The sequence below is a fragment of the Numida meleagris genome, chromosome 1 (assembly GCF_002078875.1).
Source record: "Numida meleagris isolate 19003 breed g44 Domestic line chromosome 1, NumMel1.0, whole genome shotgun sequence".
Taxonomy (NCBI): Eukaryota; Metazoa; Chordata; class Aves; order Galliformes; family Numididae; genus Numida; species Numida meleagris.
The window spans coordinates 1,404,359-1,426,066 of record NC_034409.1 but is presented as its reverse complement, the minus strand read 5'-3'; the positions used below and the strand labels follow the sequence as shown (position 1 = coordinate 1,426,066).

Sequence of the window (21,708 nt, the reverse complement as noted above, 5' to 3'; positions counted from 1 at the left end):
ACTCAAGACTATGCTAGGTTTGATAATACCCAATATGAATTTGACTTAATCAGACAACTTAAAAGCACTTGAGCTCTTGAAGCAGATAGAGCTATTGAGCTATTCAGGGAACCAACATGAGAACCCTACCTCCCTCCACTGGCTGCATGAACCCATTTGGAAACCCAGTTCTCCTGCCTGCTAAGCAGTGGGTCTCTTCAAGCCAGAGATGAAGAGAAGTGCAGTGCGGTTGTCTGTCCTGGGCTTGAAAAAATGTGCCTCTGACTACTTAGAGTGGGAAAAGCCATCATCTGACATGATTTGGGGCCAGGAGGGTGCCATGAGCATTTCTGGAAAGTCTGAGGTGGTCAAGAAGTTACTCAGCCAGACCTTCCAGCCATAGGTGGAAATCTCTGCCCAAATAACTTGGCGTCTAGACACAAGGCACTTCAGGGAAGGGATTAAAACACAGCTGAAGCTCTCAGGTTGAGACTTCCCGCTACTTCAGATGTGTCATCCCATCAAATATTAAGCACTGAAGCCCAGGAGGTGAGAAACATTTTAGCAAAGGTAACAGCCTACTCCATGAGTCTCCAACTTTCTGGCTTGCCTGGGCTGCATTGAGTGAATGGGAATTGTCTTGGGCCACATAAACATAAGTTGCTCTGAAAGAAATGCTTCCTATTTATTTCCATGGAGACTACAACAGATACAAAGGGCACAATAACACTATTTGATAGAGCAAATTCTCAGCTACTAAACACTATTTTTCAACATAGTCATCACCATCAGCTATGCATTTTCACTGGTGAGAAACAAGAAGAGCCTGCATGTTATGCTCATGAAAATCTACACCAGCAGAGGTGACCCGCTGCTGACACTGCTAAAATCCACCACCCACTGCCTCACTGTGCAACACCCACTGTTTGGTCTCCATAAACATTCAGCAAGCGTCGGTGAATGTCACTAGGTGCAATTTTTTCCGTGTGGATGAATTTAGTGACACAGCTTCGTTTCATACGCACTTCCACGTCAGATGATGTTCTGTCAGAGTGTACTCCTCTGCTGCCGTCTGTCACACAGCAACAAAATGTAATGGGATATTGGTGGGAAGGTTCTACCTCTAACTTCCATACGACCAACATCCGCCTCTGACGTTATGGGCCAACTTAATAAAACAAGAGGCATTACTTTCGGATCAACCCTAGTTAAATTATACATTATCTTAATATATAAGTGACAAAACATTTTAATTTTTAATACTTTTCTTAAAACGTTAAAAAAAAAAAAAGAGAGGAACAAGAACATAAAACTAGTGGGATATTTGACCTTGATTTTGTGAAACTAACGAATCGGTCTGGGTCAGTACAAGTAGCTGCAATTCTTCTTGAGTTCTCAAGGTGTTCATCAGAGATTTTTGATGAAATTTTCCTTTTCCTGTACTTCATCCTTGACAATTGTTCACTAATGTCATTGCTTTTTTGGCAGTATGCACAAGAATAAGGTGCGACTGTGAAGCGAGGGATGTTTTCCTCTGCTAAGGGAGGGATAATGAAAGTCTGGTATAGAGACATGATCAGATTTTTTGAGTTGCATATCCGATTGCAACTCTATACATTCCGTTTGAAAACTTGCAGGTCTTGTATTGATCTTGACTGAAAATTGTGTCATAAACATAAATTCATGATTTTTTTTGCAATCTTGAAACCTGTTTTCAAACTCCTTAATCAAAATGGAAAGAACAGCGGCGTATTCTTTGCTGTGTTTAGCCAGTGTATCAAAATACATACAATTATTTGCCATCACTTGAGTCTGCCCTGCACAGCACTGCCCTCCCTGCGCCCAGGTGGGGCATGGCAGGCCTGTGCCGTGGTTTGGAAATGCATTAGACCTTTGATGTGTCTTCCCTGCTGCTTCGGATTGATCTTTTCAGGATGCAATGCATTTCTGCAGATGGATTTGATGCTCTCCCAGGGTGACCGAGCTAATTTCCCAGCTCCCCATCTGAATGGAGACGATGAGCCTGGTGACGACACAGGCTCCTCCCTGGCTCCAGCCCAAATCTTTGCAGGAATTTGTGCAGAGAACCTCAGCTCAAAGTCATCTTTGCGTCAGGACTTATGACTAAGCTTCTGCGTTGCCGTGCCTTCGTGCAACCTGGTGTCTTTACAGTTAAATGAAGCCTGTTCCAGCAACGCTTTAATAACAGAACCAAATAGCGAAAGCCATTTCCAGTAGTCCACCAGTAATTGCCTTTAAACTGCCATTTCACTAGCTTTTATTGCCCAGCCTTTGTTTGCCCTGGCAAAACACAGAATGTAAATCTCAGGGAACAAATTTCCATTCAGCTCCTTTTCCTTGCTCAGTGCACATTTTCCTCTCCTTCTTGTTTTTAAATCCTCTTCCTTCTTGACTCTTCCCAGCATTCATTTTCTTTCCCTGAATAAAAACAGCCTTGAAAAGCATCAGGTTGTGTTCAAGCCTCATTTTAAAACTTCTGCTACATATTACAAAGTCTCTTCAGTCTGTAATGGATAGAAGACTACCTGTAGTGAGATAAGACTGAGATCAAAATCTTATTCAGATCTGTTTGCATTTGATTACTTTAGAGGTCTTTTCCAATCTATATGATTCTGGCCTCAAGTTGTGCCAGGGAAGGTTCAGACTGGTTATTAGGAACAATTTCTTCTCTGAAAGAGTGTTGATGCGTTGGCACAGGCTGCCCAGGGAGGTGGTGGAGTCACCGTCTCTGGAGGTGTTCAAGAAGTGTGAAGATTTGGCACTGAGGGACATGGCTTAGTGGGCATGGTGGGAATGGTCAGTGGTTGGATCTGATTATCTTAGAGGTCTTTTCCAACCTTAATGATTCTATGATTCTGTAATTTATTGGAGTACTGAGTAGGCACAACTGACCATCTACCCTACTACTTAACAGCATGTACTCTGAACTTTACTCATCCTAAAGCCATTTAGGTTCCTTTTGGGTTCAAGGCAAGAAGCACCTCGCAGTCTAAGGATTACAAGACAGCTATGAGTTGGAGACAGGAAGGTGGGGAAGCACAAGAGAAGATGGAAAGGTCTCTCTTTGACAAAGAAGCCCCTGTGGATGAATAAATTCGGGTGCTGAGAGGGATATTAGAGCTAATTGGGAAGTTATTAACTAGAGTCAAGTTCCTCCAGAATCAGGCAGTCTACAAGAATAAGCCTTAGCCCATCCCCTTGGGTACAGGTGAATATATATAAATCCCTAGCCAGATGGATCTGTACCTCGTTCAGAGCAATCTGAAAAATGCCAGGCAATTGAAGGTATCCTGGGCTCTTGAGATTTAACCATTGAACCAAAAGGTTTATTACCCTCCAAACATGCAATCTGTCCTAGCAAACAAAAATTCTAATTAGTTGTGCTTTTTATAGTCCATTTACTTCCTCAGCAAGAGCTTCATATTGATTGTTTCAATAAATAGTTACCAGTAAATAAAGATCATGCACGAGGTGTTCAGACCTGATCGTGCAGGCAGGGCTTTAGGAGCATGGACTTTACCCGATCCAGATGTGACCAGCAGAGCCATGGAGGAGCACGTGGTCTGTTCTCAAATACTCCCTTTACTCCAAAACATAAAAGGCATCCAGGCTTGGGGAGGGATTTGAGGAAATATCATACGTCCCATGTTGAGCTAAGCTGCAGAATGGCTCATGGACCTCCAGACTGCAATGCTGTGGTGTTTTCATGGAGGAGTACCTCTGTCTCATGTTGCCCATGTGTTTGTGCTGGATGAGAATCTCTTTAATCCCCAGATAGGAGATATTCTCTGCACTGAAACAGTAAACAACTCCACACATGGATCTGCACACAGCAAGCAGAGTGGTCGTTCACAATCTGAATTTCACCACCTAGCACCTCTTCCCTTGACTGAATGGGTCTGAAACTGAGGTGCTGACCCAGTGCCCAGGACTGTGATCAACCCACAAAGCAACACACAAAGTGGGATGCTGCCTGCTTAGTGTCTCTGCCCCTGCTTTCACCTGCAACCACCACCATCCCAATTTTCTTCCCCAGAACTACTCTTTAATCACTGTGTGCCTCAGTTTCCCAAGCTGTGATTATAAAGAAGCCAACTTCTGGGTTGCATTTGCTAGTGGTTGCCAAGTCCATGGGGAATGGTTGATAACCCAAGCCTCTTCTCTCGGTGCTAATATTAGGGTGGCTTCTGATCTCTGACTGTTGGATTGTGCTACTCAGGCTCTTTCTATTGAATTTCCATCCTGATGACTGCACTCTGTGCTCTCCTTGCAAAAGCTAACACAGAAATTCATTGTGCTCCTCTTTGGCAGGGTACAGCAGGCCTCAATGGGAGGAACGGAATCAAGGGAGCCAAAGGTGACAGAGGTCTTCAGGGACAGAAGGGGAAGCCAGTGAGTAGCAGGAAAGGACATGGTTAGTTTGGAAGGCAGAAAGAGGCTCCTTGGCTTTCTCAAACCTGAGTTCATTTCTCCTCCCACACCTTGTGTTTCCCGTTACTGGAATTAGGAACAAGAGTTCAGGGTGACTCTTTCCAAAGGAGAGAAGAAATTTCTGCCTAAACCTTCTAGAGAAGGCTCTAATGCACATCCCAGCCCAGTTTTTAGGGGGAGACCTCTCCAGATGCCAGTAGAGAATTTGTCTGTGTCTCTGGTGATAGAGTTTTAACTTCTCCCATGTAATTCACCATGAGTTTTCCTTTGTTACTTGAGAGTCAGGGTTGTTTAACCTGGAGAAAAGAAGCCACCAGGGAGAACTTCTTCCAGTCTTTCAATATATAACAGTGACTTATAAGAAAGACAGAGAAAGACTTTTTACTGGGGCCAGTAGTGACAGGACAAGGGGCAAAGGTTTTAAACAGAAAAAGAACAAATTTAGACTGGATATAAGGAAGAAATTTTCTATAATGGGGGTGGTGAAGCTCTGGAATACGTTGACCAGAAAAGCTGTGGATTCCCCATCACTGGAAGTCATGTTGAATGGGGTTTTGAGCAACCTGATCTAGTAAAAGATCCCTGCTTTTGGAGAAGTGTTGAAGCAGATGTCCCTTCCAACCCAAATCATCCACTGATTCTATGATTCTATGATCTGCAAATCTTCCAGGAGTCCCTGGGGGTTAAAAGGAGAATATAAATGCAAAGTGATGCTATCACCGGGGCTGCATTCTTAACCTGTCGGGGTGTGTATTATATGGGTTTTTTTGTATTTTATTTTATTTTTTTAGGGAGAAAAAGGTGATCCTGGGATCGCTGGTGACATTGGGCGGAAAGGAACAAAGGTAGGGGCTGGGTGAGATCCTATCAAATCTCCATATACAAAACGTTGTCTGGATGTTGTCCTGGACAGCCGTTTCTTTATGGCCATGCTTGAGCAGAGTGGTTGGATGAAATGACCTCTAGAGGTCCCTTCCAACCTCAACCACTCTGTCATTCTGTGAAACAAAGGTTGGGACAAGTGGAGAAGAGAACTCAGTCTCCAGGCTGGACGGGGTTGATGGGGGAGGGATATGTGGGTCAGGGATGTTCATGCATTAGGGCTAACCAAGTGCACAAGCAGTTTTCATCCTACTTGCCTTCACCTTGATACAACATCACTTCCCATGATTTGCTTTCTCCCCAGGGCTTACGAGGGCTGCCAGGACGTATTGGTGCTCCAGGAGCCAAGGGCATCAAGGTGAGCTCAGCCTACCTCTATCTCCTGCTCTAGTTGCCCCATTTCCAGCAGTTTTTCCTATTTCCTACTCATCCCCAGGGTAACACCCCTCTTGAAGATGCCACACTAGCTCATGCAGAAGAAGATCCTCTCCATGGTGGTGATGGATCGATGGCTGGACCAGATGATCTTAGTAGTCGTTTCCAACCTTAATGATTCTATGATTCTATGGCTTGAAGCTGCGGGCTGCAGAATAGAGATATGTGGTCACAGTCTGGGGATTGACACAATTTTTTTTTACGATCTGAACTCCTTCCGAAATATCCTTCTGGTCTGTGGCTTAGCAACTGCCTGCACTTGATTTGCAATTACTGCCAGGCACATCGCTCTGATTGCCAGCACCAATGGTCCTTTCTCTATAAACAGGGATAATGGCCCTTAATGGTCTTTTTATGAAGGGTTTTGAAAACCTCAATAAGATGTAGGGGAGCACTTGACAGCTGAAGCAATGGGATATATTTTTATTATTAATATTTTCCTTCATCTGCTTTGGCCTATTGGGTAAATTAAGTACTGTTCAGTGAATCTCCCACCTACTTTCATGTAAGTGTTTATGAAGTCGGGGCAGTCTAAAGTCTACATCGGTCTGAAGTAGGAATTTTCCTGTATTTCGGGTTTCTCTTACCAGGAGTGTCATTATTTCTATACCCTCCACAGCACCACTTTCTCACCTTGCCATTTTGGAGCTAGTTTTCTCAGCGTTTTAGAGGTTGCGTGTGTGCTTACAGCCCCTTCATTGCTTTTGCACCAACAGGGAGAAATTGGCAGTCCTGGAAAACCAGGAATCCCAGGATCAGACGGACCATATGGACCAAAGGTGAATATCTAATCTGCACATCTGCCTGCAAATGGGAAGCTGCCTAAAACTTTCAGGAAACGGCCTCTGTAATGTGCTTATTTCTTTTTGAGAGCACAGATAGGGCTATTCTGTATCTAATCCTATAGCCTGACATATATTTGGGTGAAAATTCTTGGACATCTCGGGTGAGGGATCTCTTCGCTCAACTCAGCCAAGTTCATCCACCCCAGCACAGATGCTTCTCATGCACTATCACATGTGATAAGTAATGGGGCTTTTTAACAAGATTACTTTCAGTCTTCTTGAGTACCACTAGTGCACAGGCTGAGAGACTCTGATGGGTTACACTTATATATAATATTGTAACGTGAAGATGAGAGGGTTCGTTCAAAAAATTGCAACCATGCCAAGTCTGCATTGGCTGTAATTTTATCTTGGCTTCCTCCAGGGTGAACAAGGAGCACCAGGTGATGACGGTGCCTTTGGGATTCCTGGGGAGAAAGGAGAAAAGGTTAGTGCTTGCCACACTGCATCGAGCTGCCATTTATAAAAGAATGAATCCCACATCCATCAGGTCAAGTTAACAACATTATGCACTTTATGCATCATAGGTACCCTTTTCAGCAGTCAAATGTCAACTGTCTGGAGCACTAAGGCTGGGACTGCAGGTGGAAAGGGCACGAGAAGGAGGTCTTCCTAAATTCACCACCTGCTGATGCATGAAACCTCAGGAGGGTGCATGCTTAGCATGAGGAGAAGCCATCCAGGCCCTTGAAGTGGGATGAGTTGTCAGAGTTCATTCAACTTGATGAGTTGGACTGGATGATCCTTATAGGTCCCTTCCAACTCAGGATATTCTGTGGTTCTGATTGGAACACCACCATACCCAGGGTGCTGGGCATGCTGCAGGGGAGAGAAAATGGGTAACCCTGCTGCCTCCTAGGCACTCTGGCCATGGGAGTGGGAAAAGACAGACTAAAGGAATCTTATTACATATTTAAAGGGAGTTGGGCATTAGAAGTTGTTGGGGCATCATCCTAGAGGAGTCGGACATCCATGTCACCAAGCAGTGATGTGCTTTCTGGAAGAGTAGAAGTGGAAAGCAAAACTGAAGGATCTCACTGAATTGCCAAGGCCCATGAAAACGTTTGGGTGATATTTGATTGGCCTGTCTCTAAAACCACCTGTGCTTAGTAAAATCTCTGAACTGCTCTCTCCTGCTGATTCTTAGGGGTCAAAGGGAGTTCCTGGTTTGGGAGGCTTCAAAGGACAAATGGGATGGCCTGGAAAGGCCGGAGCTGCGGGACCAGATGGACCTCAAGGGCCCCAGGGCAAACCAGGGCCACAGGTGAGCAGCAAGTGGTTCTTAGCATGTTGTAAACTGTGATGGAATCTGATCTGAGTAAAGAGCTAATCATACTCTAATAAGGTGACTTCCAGGTGATGAGTTTCTTCCTTACCATTCTAGTTATGCCATACATCCATCTAAAGAAAAGTCTTCTGCTCCCATGCAGCCAGGTCTGGGCCTCCTGTGTGGGCTAACAATGCCATGACACCGCTGCTCTCTAGAAACCCATATACCAATGCTTACAGAGCAACTCTGGTAAGGATCCGCACACAGCTGTGCTCCTCCAAGAGCAGGAGGAGATAAGATGCTGCCCTAGACCTTATGGATTTACTGTCAATGAGGAGCTCTGCTAGAAGTCTCTTCTCCAATTGCCGTCCAAGTGGTCACTTCTCACACCCTCACATGACACAGAACCCCAGATGTGTCCCCCCAAATCACCATATATACAGCCTGCCCAGGGAGGTGGCAGAGTTATTGTCCCCAGAGGTGTTCAAGAACTGTGGACATGTGGCACTCAAGGACATATTTTAGTAGGCATGGTGGGAGTGGGTCAATGATTGGACTTGATCTTAGAGGTCTTTTCCAACCTTAATGATTCCATGATTCCGTACATGTCCTCCATTTACAAACTGGCACCTGAGGTCTCCCAGACTGAGAAAGGATGGCTGAAACATCTGCTATCTTTCTGTGGCATCTTGATCAACATACTTCATCTCTTGGTGTATTTATCCCCAGAAACGTCATTTCCTTTCCTCTCTTCTTTTCCTATCTGCAGTGCAAGACATGACCTCTCAATGAAGGAAGGAAGGCTGCTAATTTCAAGTTAGCATCAAGTGCACCCCTCCTGTTGCTAATTATCTAGGGAACAGGATGCCCAGGCTTCAGAAGGAGCTAGTGGCTTTCAAACCCTATTTGAAGCCCACTCTTAAAAGGTGTCTTCGCATGCAAGACATGCTGGGCATCTTTTGAAATGTAACAAAAAGACTTGGAAATGAGACATGATAATGCTGTTTATGAGTAGGAACATGCTGCCTCCAGGTTCTGTGGTAATGAAGGGTGTCTTGCTGCTGCCAATACAATGCAGAGGGACAATACTAGAGATTAATGCTAATCACCCACACTTAGGTAGCATCCATTAAGTAACGAAAAACTTTTCAACTGAAAGAGGACTGGAAGTGAAAATACCTTTTTCAAGTGGTGGAATTGGCTGAGTTTTAGGCTTGGATGAAAGAATATATACATTAACATGAAGGAACAGAGAAGAAAAGAGAAGGTGAAGTTGGGTAACTACCTGAAAGATCAACTACGTCATATCAGCCATCTCAGAGTTAGCCTTGTTTTAACTCGTGCCAGCCTGACTTGGTGTGACATGCCTCACATTTAATTGAGTGATGTGTCCTTATAAAAGTATGTCTAAGGATTTAATCTGTGTGTATGTATCTGTGAGGATGTAATCTGTGTGTATCTGTGTATGTAGAGGACATATGTACACATACTGTCTGTAAAATCATAGCATCGTTAAGGCTGAAAAAAACCTCTAAGGTCATTAAGTCCAACCATCAACCCATCACCACCATTCCTACTAAAACATATCCCCAAATGCCAGAAAATACTTGAGTTTGCTGCCAGATGGGAAGTAGATTGCACTGTAGTTTGGAAATGAGGAAAAGAAGTAGGAAGTCTGGCTTTAATCTGTTATGTACTGCAGATTTATTCCAGCCAAATAATCCAAACTGTCATGGCCACTGCATCATGGTCCTGTGCCAAATTAAAACACATTTAAAAGCACAAAGAACTCATTTGATGAGCAGTTATATCTGACATTTAAGGTCTGTGCTGGTAAAGGTACATGACTGAAAAATGTTCTTGCTGTCAAAGGTAGAACTTGGGATTGGTCAGACCCAATTTTGTATGAAGTCCAAATGAGTCTGGACCTCATTAGATCAACTAGATTCACTACCACTCTTACGATAAGGGTAGTGAAGCACTGTCACAGTTTGCCCAGAGACATGGTGGATGCCCCGTTCCTGGAGACATCCAAGGTCAGGCTGGACAGGAGTCTGAGCACCTGATAGTGCTGTAGATATCCCTATTAATTGCAGGGGAGTTGGACCAGATGGCCTTTAAAAATCCCTTCCAACTCAAAGGATTCTATGATTCTATGACTGCATGAGCTCTTCTGGACCAGACCAAAGGTCTCTCTGTCCTACAGAGCCTAGCAGAGGATTGGTGTAAAGGTATCTGTGTAGATTTGTGGATTATTAACAAAAAGCATCACATGTTCAGAAAGTCTGGAGCCAGAACACAAGGAATACCCAACACTGGGGTTTAAGACCTAGGGAAGAATTAAGGAAGGTGGTGGAGCAAGGTCCATGTTGCAGTGATAATCAGGTTGAATGTCTGTACTTTGTCTTGTGACCTCAAAGAAGGGCTTGACCCAGAGCAATCTGCTCCATGGTACAAGAGCACAGCGAAGGCTTTGGGACTCCAGCATTGCTCAGCAGCTACAGCTGGATGCCACCCTGTGTTTCACCATGAAACCATGGGTGATTACTGGAAGGACTGTCCCCAAGGCGGGCAAGGTGTAGAAACCCCCTTCTAGAACACTAAAACATGGACGAGATCCAGCCCCAGACCATTGTTCTTTCATTCCTCACTCCCCAGGCTGCACCTTGCAATGAAAAATGTATCTAAAGAATCACACAAGGGAGGAAGGAGCCGAAAGTACAAGAGCCCCTCATGTATGTTTAAAAAGGCTGGAAGTTTTTAGATTAGCATTTACAAGCACTGCATGCTCAGAAAGCCATGTATGAGATAATAAATGATTTTCATTTGGACACTGATTAACGAGAGACTGTGAGATGCTGCTTTCTACACCCACACTGCTACTTGTCTTTTCCCTAAATTAAAAGGGAAAGTCCATGGGTTTGAACCGTTTCTAATGTGGGAGGGTGTCATCTCATTACGCAAGTCCTCCTGCTGAGACTTCTTCTTAAATTAGTGCTGAACAAAGAGCTGGAGAAAGAAAAATTCTACCCCGTAGCATCTGTCCTTTCTGAAGGGTGGGACCATAAGAAGATCCTTGTGGTTGCCCACATGGGGCAGATGGTGCAAAGCCCAGGGCTCTGTCTCATCGCATCTGACCTGTTTGGAGATCCAGAGGGCTCTGAGTATCTTCTTCTACTGATGCCCACGTTGTGCTTTAGGGGAAATACCCCACGTTGTGTCATGAAGGATCTCCAGAGGTTCCCCCAGTGCTGCTAATGGAGCTCTTCTCATCTTCTCTAGGGTCCACGAGGGAGAAGAGGAAGACCTCAGCTCTGCCTCAGAGGTCCTCCAGGCATGGACGGTCAAAAAGGAGTAATGGTCAGTATGAGGGTGAGCCATCCTCATGTCCTGGTGAGGCTCCTCACTACCCTACAGCGCTGCAGAATTCTGCATAAAGGGCAGGATGAGCCCTAGCTCTTCTGTGTGGGGTTTCTTTGCTCTCCAAATCATGCAACAGGAAGAGCACAGACAGTGCTGTCTGTGTATCTGCTTGAAGGTCTCTCCAGATGGGACAACTCCCATATGCCCATTGGGCTGCCAGTTATTTTATATTAGGCTTCTTTGGGAAAACATCATATGTTGGGCTTAATACAAACCTGCATCCCATGTTCTGGATCAGTCTCTACGCTCTGCTGCTTCTACCAACACCGAGTCAAAAGATTTTTACATCAGGAAGTGGCATTGTATTAACCCCATATATCATTGGAGTGTAATGTGATTTCTCCCTGCACTCCAGCACCTGTAAGTGAGGTGAGCAGGCATTGAGAAAAATTGCCATCAAGGCTTTAATATAGATCACTCCTCCTGTGCTCCTTTTCCTTTAATATTTTTAGGTATTTTTAATCATCAGCTTTTAACAGCAAAGTAAAAATAAGCCTAAAAAACCTCGGAGCCTGCACTGGACCTCTGAAATACACTTTGTTTCTCTGCCTGTGGATGAGACCGTTCCTTCCTGCTCACCGATACCCCTTAAATTTATGGGAAAACAACATGAGCATTTTTCCCCATCTCCATTTCTAGAGCATCCTTTCCTCTCTAAGGTGCACTTATTCTTGGAGCGTTTAATGTTCAATCTGCTGAGCTTTTGTAATGACTGAAGTGTTTTTAACAGGGTGAAAATGGTCCAGCTGGCCAGAAAGGAGAAAAAGGAGATCCTGGTCTTTCTGTGAGTACTTAGTCTAAGATGACATCCTGTTACACAGGCCCGAATAGAGAAAATAGGGCAAAATGCCCCTAAGAGGTGGAAGGGAGGAGGGAAATTATGAGAAACAAATTCATGCAGAGAATATCTGGGAAATGAGAGTGTTGGCTGTCACCCAGAGATGTCAGATGTGCATGGGCTGAGGCAGGAGTAATGTGCCAGGCAGTAAGCTGTGAGTGCAAACAGTGACCCAAAGTTTGGGACACATTTCTCCTCTTCCATCTTTTCTCTGATGTTTCAAACTCATGCTTGGAAGATAGGATTGATACAACACTGTATTTTCACCTTTTCAGTGTGTAGATGCCTGGTAGTATTAGTTTTAGAATTTGTGTTAATGGCAAGGGTGTCCTAAGCATGGGGTACCGAGTTAAGCCAAGCTCTCTACGCAGTAAATGCCTCAAGATTTGTCATCCTTAAAAGACAGTGACCATATCATACAAAGCTGCATGAGGATGCCTACCCCTGGACATGGAGGATGCTCAACTCAGAGTCATAGAATCATAGAACCATTTGAGTTGGGAGGGACTTGTAAAGGCCGTCTAGTTCAACTCTCCTGCAGTGAACAGGGACATCTACAGCTTGATCAGGTGGTCAGAGCCTGGTCCAGCCTGTCCTTGAATGTCTCCAAGGACGGGGCATCCACTACACCTCTGGGCAACTTGTTCCAGTGCCTCACCACCCGTATTGTAAACAACTTTTTCCTTATATCCAGTCTAAATCTCCCCTTCTCTGGTTTGAACCATTTCCCCTCGTCCTATCCCCATCCCCTAACCCTAACTCTTAGCTTCAGAGCAAGGGATAGAACCAAAATGCATGAGACCAGATGTCTCATTCTGTGGGAAACATTGTTAGATAGCAAAGGGAAAGAGAAGAACAAAATGAGGCGTAGTTACATTTCATCTAATGCTAGTTTCGTCTAATGCTAGTTACATTCATCTAATGCATTCATCTAGTGCTACAGTCCATCTTTGTTGCTCAAGCCTGCAGTGTGATTTCTTTGCGTGGATGTAGGTGAGTTGATGAAGGTTCTCAGAGGTGGAAGACACCTGAGATACCATGGGTCCAGGGGCAGTGCCAAAAGGATGGGGATGCTCACTGGAAAGCCAGCCTGGGCTTGAGGTGTCCCATGGTCCTCAGGTCTCCATGATGACAGGATGGCCAAAAATTTGCAGAGAGAATTATTTTCCCGACGAGCCACAACCCTTGAACCCAGGTCCCTGTGACACCAAATGTATGTCTCAGATCTTGGCCAAAAAAAGCTAACATCGCAGAGGCCACCTCTGATGGGGCATGGTGGCAATGGATTGATGGTTGGACTAGATGATCTTAATGGTCTTTTCCAACCTTAATAATTCTATGATTCTATGAATTGAAGTCTGGTTGAGGGATATCATAGAATTTCCCCAGTTGGAAGGGACCCACAAGGATCGTTGAGTCCAACCCCTGGCTCCACACGGGACCACCCAAACCTTATGTCTGAGAGTGGTGTCCAAGCACTCTGTGAGCTCTGGCAGCTCAGGGCTGTACCCACTGCCCTGGGGAGCCTGTTCCAAGCCCACCACCCTCTGGTGCAGAAAGTTTTCTTAACATGAGAAGGCTGTAGGGCCACCATTAAGGAGTTGTAGGCCGCCATGAGGTGATTGTAGGCCACCATGAGGTGACTGTAGGCCACCATGAAGCCTCCCCTCAACCTCCTCTGCTCTGGGCCAAGCAAACCAAGTGACCTCAGCCACTCCTCACACATCTTGCTCTCCAGACTCTACCCCATCTTTGTATCCCTCCTTTGGGTGCTCTCCAACTGTTTTATGTCTTTTGCGGCACCCAAAACTGCACAGAGCACTCAAGGCAAGGCTGCACCAGCAGAATGGGAAAGAAAAAGCTGAGGGAGAAGGAGCAGGGGTAGAAAATCTCAATTAATCACTTATTTCTCCCCGCGGCACAGGAGGAAGACGTGAAGGAGGTGGTCAGGAGCGAAATGAGAGGCCAATGTGGTAAGTCAGCTGGCAAGCTGCTCGGGGCCACCGCTCTGACTGCTGGCAGCGATTAAATTGGAGTAATTTGAGTGGCAGCACATGCTCGCTCAACACAGCAAATATCACCCTATTAGCAGTGAGCAGAGATGCGTCACCTCACTACACTTGGAGATGAGTGTGGGCTTCTGGGCCACAGAGTCTCTGCTGTAGCCCTGACCTCCTACTCAAACTCTTAATTCTTTTCCTTTAAACCCTCTGTCTTCCCATTTCTTCCCCGGTGGTTTTGTCAGCAAAGCTTTCCTCCCCGTTCATCTCCATTTCCCCACTGATTGGTGAAAGGCACTGGGTCATGGGGGAATGTTTGGAGATGCGTTTTGCCTGATAACAACACTTTAATTCCTCTCTACTTCACGGGCACTTCTTGACACCTCTTCAGTGAAAGCAGAATCATAGAATCAGTGAGGTTGGAAAAGACCTCTAAGATCATCCAGTCCAACTGTCCTCCAGTATTGCCCACTAACCATGTCCCTCAGTGCCATATCTCCAGGTTTCTTGAACACCTCCAGGGACAGTGACTCCACCTCCTCCCTGGGCAGCCTGTTCCATATCTGTCGACCAGGACCACAAGGGTAACAAAAAAATAGTGGGGAAAACCATACTTGGGGATTTTTTTACCCCCAAATCCTCACATCACCAAGGTTTTTGGGTTTTGTTGCTGTTGTTTCCTTGCCCTGCAAAGGTCCAGCAGAGCTGCAAGACTCCCTAGAGCATTCCTTGCCAAACCCAAGCTGGTTAACATGGAGTCATGCTTGTATCTGCCTAGAGACATTAGGAAGCATTTGAATGTTTTAAAGGGTGGAAACTGAATACAATCCATGAAAGCATGTGCTGCCTATAAAAATAATCATTTCATTTTTAAAAAAATTGGATGTATTTCCAACAGCCAAAAGAAAAGAAGCAGCAAACAAACTCTTCCCTGTCTTCTGTTTGCAGATTGTGGAGATGAGCTGGGAAGGATGCTTGTGGAAAGGGGTAAGTCTGCTGATATCCATACAGAAATACATGGGAACGTGCAGTGGATTAAAGGATGTTTCTCCTTACCCCCAAACTGAGTGAAAAGATGTCATTAAGAATAAATGCTATTTTCTGAGTTCCAACACGGTAAATGTCCCTGAATCACTGAATGTTTGTAGGTCCTTGCTTTTAGGAGGGCTATTTCTTGAGGGAAATACAAAGAAACAGGGTTAAGAGGGACACCAGGAGGTTACCAACTTCCACCCTGTTCTGTGAGGCAGAATACAACATTCCATCTCCTGCTATGGAGACCTACTTTTTATGGTCTGTGTAGTCTGGATGGTTAATCTGCTGATACGTAGGTAGACCCCACATTCAGAATCATAGAATCATAGAATATCCCTGGTTGGACAGGACCTATAAGGATCATCGAGTCCAACTCCAACATTTGGCCAAGGGCTCATCCTCTGTGCTGAATTAAATGACGTTTACAAGAGTCACTTCCTGGGTGGGCAGTGCCCAAGGGGATGCATTCAACCCCAGATAAGGTATGCGTGGATGTATCTTACACTCTGTATGTCATCATGGGATGTTTTGGGGCTTTGTAACACGAGGACATTACTGACTTAGATGGCACCAGACATTCTTCTCTGCAGCCACTGTAGTTAGTCTTTTCCTACCTGTTCAGTGCTTGAAACAGGTATAATCAAAGGAGGAGCAGCAACTCACCTCTAAAATGAATGTTTGCTCTCCAGGAATTGATTTGCTTTAATTTTTCCTCCATAACTTTTTTTTTTTTTTTTTTTTTAGCCTTCATAACACATTATTTCATGGTATATGAAAGCAGAGCATTTCACAAAGCCAGGGACTTACTGAACAGAGAGGCAGGTCAAGAAGCAAATAGCTGAGCTGCTTGGCAGCAACCTTGCTCTGGTCATACTGAGCCAATGTAATTGCAGACACACGGAGCAGCTGGGGACTCCCTTGGCATGGGACATTCCCAATTACATTAGGAACAATATAGTCCTTTCCCTCTCTCCTGCTGTGTATTTAGAAAGCCAATCTATCAGGGTTGAGATTGTCTCTCCCTGGCCCCATCCCTGGGATCCTGCCCTTGCACTGGCCTCTACTTGCTGCTGTAATAAATCAGGGCAAACGAATCCTGCGTGCTGAATGCTCTTGGACACAGAAGCCTTCGTGCTCCTACAAAAAATCTTGCTGAAATGTTTTGCATTCATAACTCGGATATTACCCAAGGGCTCTGCGTGTTATCCAGATGCTCTGCCAGAAGCACATGGTCCTGTCTCCAACTCATGTTCCAGGCATCGTTTTAGCAGTAAGTTTGCAAAGCTAGATCAAAACCACAGTGGACAAGCTACAGAGTTAATATGGAATGGATTCAGTCTGTTGGTCCACACTGCTTTAAAACATGTTTCTGGGTCAACTTCGCACAGCCAGGCTCCATCAGATCTACTATCCTGTAACTTCCAACCCTGCACGTACCTAAAGCCAAAACTCTTAAAATATCTGCCCCACTAACGTGCTGCCATCCAACAAGATGAAGACTGGCACAGCTCAACACTTCAGTGTATCCATGTCATAAAGATGCTACAGGTCCCACAGAGTTTTAATTATAGCTTTGATCAGAACTCCATCCCAAGTGACACTGTGAACATGTCCATGCAGCCATGGAGGTACCAATGAGTTCCACCACACTCTTCGAAAGCTGCTTCCTTTAAAACTAATCTTAATTCTGAATAAGTTTAGCATATCCCAGCCTTCCTTGACAACACAGGAGACACTATGGTCTATCCATAAGTTCTTGACCTTCTCTAGAGAGTATATGATTTGGAAAATGGTTTCCTAACTTGACCCCATTCCTGTGGTCTGTGAGTTTTTGCAGATGCAACATTGAATTGTGATTTTTCCCCCACACTGGCAGTAAATTTGTTGAACTACAATTATTTTTCTAAGCAAGAGAGCTCAGTTGTCAAACTGTGGTGCCAGATTTCATCATCGCTGACCCAGCAATTAAATCCACAGGCCTGGAAGCAACTGAACTCAAGAGGCAGCTCCAATGGCATTTTCAGCCTCAAAAACACCCTGGAAGGGATGGTGAAAACCAGGAAGAAATGCCCAACAAAACCCAGAGCATGACCACATGGATGACGTCATCAGAGTCCTTCCTGGAGACACCTTCTCTTACAACAGGTAAGTACAGCTGCCTGGCTGCTTGCTTTTGGTCTTTTCTATCATGGGAGATGATGTCCTCACCTCCCCCAGAGCACAGCATGAACCCAGTGCTAAATTATTTTCCCTTGTGGTAGAAAGGGTGCAGATATGGGATTTCCAACAAGGGCTCCTACATGAGATCCTCTGTGCTTGTCTGTGGCTCGGTGGTGAGACAATCCAGTGCTCCCAGTGAGTGGGTGAGGGAAAAGCCAAACACACGTGTACCCACTGGTGATCACCACCTATGAAAGAGCACATTTCTAAATGCTGGAAGAAGGTAGCCAATGTTTTCAGGCTGTTTTTGTCCCCCTCGTGTCCTTTGCAACTTCTAGCAAGGCTTTCTACCTGCCAAAAATTGCATCTCTGAGACCAAACAGTCAAGCTATTACAGACTATTTCTGCCCAGGGCCTCATGAACACATTAATGGGTAAAACTCCTGATTGCAGCTAATGGGAAAACAACTGGCTCTATTTCTCTCCCTTTATGTTGCCCAAGAGCGAGGGGGAGACAGAACAGCCAAGGTCCTGCTCTGCAGATGCATGCAGTACAGTCCTATCTGTATAGGGCTGGAGGGAGGTTATGGCCTGGTCTGCAGGCACAGCTGATGGGACGAATCCCCAGTTCGGTGCAGAACCACCCTGGGATTAACTGGGATGGTGTCCAAATCTGATGTACCTTTGATATCATTGATTTTAGGGGTTTCTGGGCATTTCTGCCCTGAGTCTTGGCAGCAAGATGGAAATTACCTCCACCCAGTGTGACCCATATGAGCCACCTTCCCCCAAATCCATCACATCTTCAGATCACTCTACATCCATTCATGGTCCCTCTGACTTCATCTGTGACATTTGCCTTTTAGTCTTGATTTTTGGGAGATACAGAGTGAAAGCATTGTGCAGAAGTGCTGGTGAACGTGAATAGGGGGGATTATGGGTTTGCTTATGAAGCGTTTTCTTCACTCCGTACTAAAAGTCCAAACGCACTGCAAGAAACTGCAGAATTCAAGAGGAGAGAGAGTTGAGTCTCATTTATTCCAGTTCAGCAAACCAGAAATTCAGGTGTTTACACTGTGGCTGCTCAGATTTCATCAATGGGAGGAGGAGAGTTGAGTCATATGGATGGAGCAGCCATTGGTATGGGCAGGGTGACAGTCACTGCTTCAGCTCAGAGAAAGAGGTACTCACAGGGCAAGATGCATTCCAACTGACACATGAGTTGGCCAATCGATTCTGCTACTTTGGAATATATTTAAAAAGTGAGACTCCAATAATACATACTTTCAAACCACAAAACAAGTGGCAGCCTATACAAGTCATTGACCTCCATTTTATATATCTTCATCTTTATTACCCATGATGGTACTTCCCTGAGCTTTGGGAAGAGTTTTAAGTCAAACCAATGATGATTACCTCATTTTTTTCCCCATATAATCCTGTAAGGAACAAATAATCCCTACATATCCAGCTGAACCTGGAGTTGGCCTCAACCGTCTCCGCTTTCCTCCTGCCCATCACTCAAACTCTCACCTAATATCTGTGTTGCGCTTGGAAGACGTCATCCATCTGGCTTTAAACTCACTTTATATCAAGGCAGCATTTGGGATTGGGGCGGTTTGAGATCGACAGAGCGTACCACATGTTATTGAATCACAGCTGCCGCCGTCGCCAGCCGACAATCCCATTAAAGCCTAGGTCTGAGGCAGGAGGGCCCATAAATCGCTCCACTAAGTGATGAGTGCCGATAGGCGCTCGAAATGTTAACAGGATTCTGCAATCGGAGGGTTATTACTGCCAGATTACAATCGCCCCTGGCTGTTCAAAGCTTCCAGATTTACAAAACTCCGGCCTGACATTTATCTCCTGCAAGCAACCACAAATACTTCCATTTTCTCTGACTAACACCCAACCTTTTTGACTGAGTTGTTTAACACCATTAAGAATTTTATTGCCGCCGGTTCCTCCCCCTGCCTCGCCAGTAGCTCCATGACATTTATTAAGAGAACTTGTTAGCCAGCAGAAAGCCATGTAAGGCTCCAATGATCAATATTTAAATGATGGCTAATTTGTTTGCGTGCCCTTATTATGTGTGATTTCCATTTGTTTCCCCAGCAGCTTCCACTGTGCAGTCAATAACAGGTCTTTCTCTGCACAAGCGCCGAGAAGTTCACAATCAATTACCAGGTAAAATAAACTGAATTAAGTGACATTTAGGGAAGTCACTTCCCGGGTGGGAAGTGCTTTTTGGCTTTGAGATCAAGGGGATGTGGGGCTGAAAGAGCTACACATGCCTGCAAGCAGAGGTTCAAATCTCAGCTTCACACTTGGCTTAAAGCAGCGGCATTTGTTCCGGTGGTTAAAAAACTAGGGGATGTTTTCACTCCATTCTGTGTTGTCCATCCATACAAAAACAAAAAAAGTGCGTGGTGAGAGTCTCCTGTGCAATGCCCCCAAAAGCAACCAACCCCACAACGAGGAGCTTTGTGCTCATCCCACTGCTAGAATCCACCCTTGGTCCTTGTTGCCCTCTTTGCTCTTCCAACCTCATTGTGATGACCATGGGACAATGGGGGCTATTGCACCACCCCCATGTGTTTGTCCGAGGTGGGACCAGGGTGGTCTTTTCCCACCTGAATCCCACATGTGAGTCATTGTGGGGTGTCTCCCTGCAGCCTCCTGCCTACAGCCAATGGACGAGGGCTCCTGCCGACACTACACCCTGCGCTGGTACTTCCACCCAGCAGCAAACGCCTGTCGACCCTTCATCTTCGGCGGGTGCCAAGGGAACAGCAATCGCTTTGAAACCAAGAAGAAGTGCGAACGGCGGTGCAAAACCTCCGCAGGTGAGAAATCCCCCAGGCTCTCTGACCTCCAACCAGGAGGATGCAGGAAAACACATCCAGGATCTGTCCACCTCCGTTGCCCTATGGTGTCCCACCAAGGACCAGGCTGTGAGCCCCAGCAGGACAAGGGCAACTCTGCTTCTTTTTATAAGATTGGGTGATAGAAGGATGATTTGGAGCAGGATGGGAGGAAGGTGGAGAGGTCAAATGAAAAGGGGAGAAGGAGGAGAAGCTGTTCCTTTTACCTGTAGGGAAAAGGGATCTTTTCATGGCAGAGTTGCCACTTTGGATGGCAGCAAAGACCTTGAGGAAGCCCGTTTGCCCACAGACTTCTCCAGGATGGGCTGCCCAGCTGTTGTGGCTTTTGACATACCCTGCTCCCCCAGGCGATCCCATAACCTTCCCTATCCATATCTCCAAGTTTCATTTGGAGTGGTGCCTCTAGTTTCAAGGTCTACTTCTCCTCTTGTTCCCAGTGCACTTCTCACTCAGATCCCCTCCAGCCTATCCTGAGAGCTCCTAAATACCTCCCTTAGGCTACATCCACTGATGAAACACAGGGTTGATCTGGAGATGATGAGGGTCCATACAGGCACCAGTGGAAGCTTGCCATGGGGGCATTCAAGGCCAGATTGGATGGGATTCTGGGTAGCCTGATCTGGTGGTTGGCAACTCTACCCATGGCAGGTGGGTTGGAACGAGATGATCTTTAAGGTCCACTCCAACATAAGCAATTCTATGATTCTATGAAATTAGCTCCTGTTGGCCCTGACAGTAATGCAAATGCTACTGCTGCCAAGCAATACATGAGCTGCAGCTAAAATGCGTTCCTAGAAAGGTGCTCCTCTCTCAGCCTTTTCTCTAAATGGAAGAAACTCTTCTGGGCAGCAGAGGAATTGTATTAGTTCTCCGAAACAAATAATAACAATAATAATAATAATAATAATTCTGATGAGGTTCATCTCCTAGTTGGCCCATTTAGCCTGGCTAGTGCTCTTATTTAGTGGTCTGCCCCTTTGCAGTGCACCACACCTGGGCAAGTCACCTTCAGTGCTTTAAATCCCTGGGTAAGAAGTGAGCCTCTTCCTGCCCAATGCTGCAAGCATGGGGCATGAGCATTAAATGAGCATATAGGCTTCCTGAAGTAGCTGTAGATACCTCCAGCTCCATATCTCCCTTTGTGGAGAGAAGCAACCACTGTGGAGTGCTAGTCCTACAAACCCAGGCCAGGTCTGTCCCCTCCACAGACCACCATAAGGGTAGTGAAGCACTGGAACAGGTTGCTCAGAGATGTGGTAGATGCCCCATCCTTGGAGACATTCAAGGTCAGGCTGAGACCTCTGAGCAACCTGACCAAGCTGTAGGGATCCCTGTTCATTGCAGGGGACTTGGATTACGTGACCTTTAAGGGTCCCTCCCAACTCAAATGATTCTACGATGATTTTATGTTTTCTCCTCACTGACCCTAAGGAGTTCCCAAAGCCGACCTGGATCAGGATATTTGCTGTATCAACGTCTGGCACATCATGACATGACCAGGCAT

The 21,708-nt window shown here is 45.6% G+C and overlaps 1 protein-coding gene across 1 annotated transcript in view; it reads left to right on the top strand.

Moving 5' to 3' along the window:
* The window catches only part of LOC110392325 (collagen alpha-2(VI) chain-like), a 32,862-nt gene that overhangs the window by 10,705 nt on the left and 449 nt on the right, over nt 1–21,708 (top strand). The window contains exons 11-23 of the mRNA XM_021384473.1: nt 4,312–4,392; nt 5,223–5,276; nt 5,618–5,671; nt 6,465–6,527; nt 6,958–7,020; nt 7,741–7,857; nt 11,146–11,223; nt 12,017–12,070; nt 14,049–14,097; nt 15,073–15,111; nt 17,137–17,304; nt 19,435–19,506; nt 19,995–20,165. Coding sequence (XP_021240148.1) covers nt 4,312–4,392; nt 5,223–5,276; nt 5,618–5,671; nt 6,465–6,527; nt 6,958–7,020; nt 7,741–7,857; nt 11,146–11,223; nt 12,017–12,070; nt 14,049–14,097; nt 15,073–15,111; nt 17,137–17,304; nt 19,435–19,506; nt 19,995–20,165 — 1,063 coding nt within the window. The remainder of the gene's footprint in view (nt 1–4,311; nt 4,393–5,222; nt 5,277–5,617; nt 5,672–6,464; nt 6,528–6,957; nt 7,021–7,740; nt 7,858–11,145; nt 11,224–12,016; nt 12,071–14,048; nt 14,098–15,072; nt 15,112–17,136; nt 17,305–19,434; nt 19,507–19,994; nt 20,166–21,708) is intronic.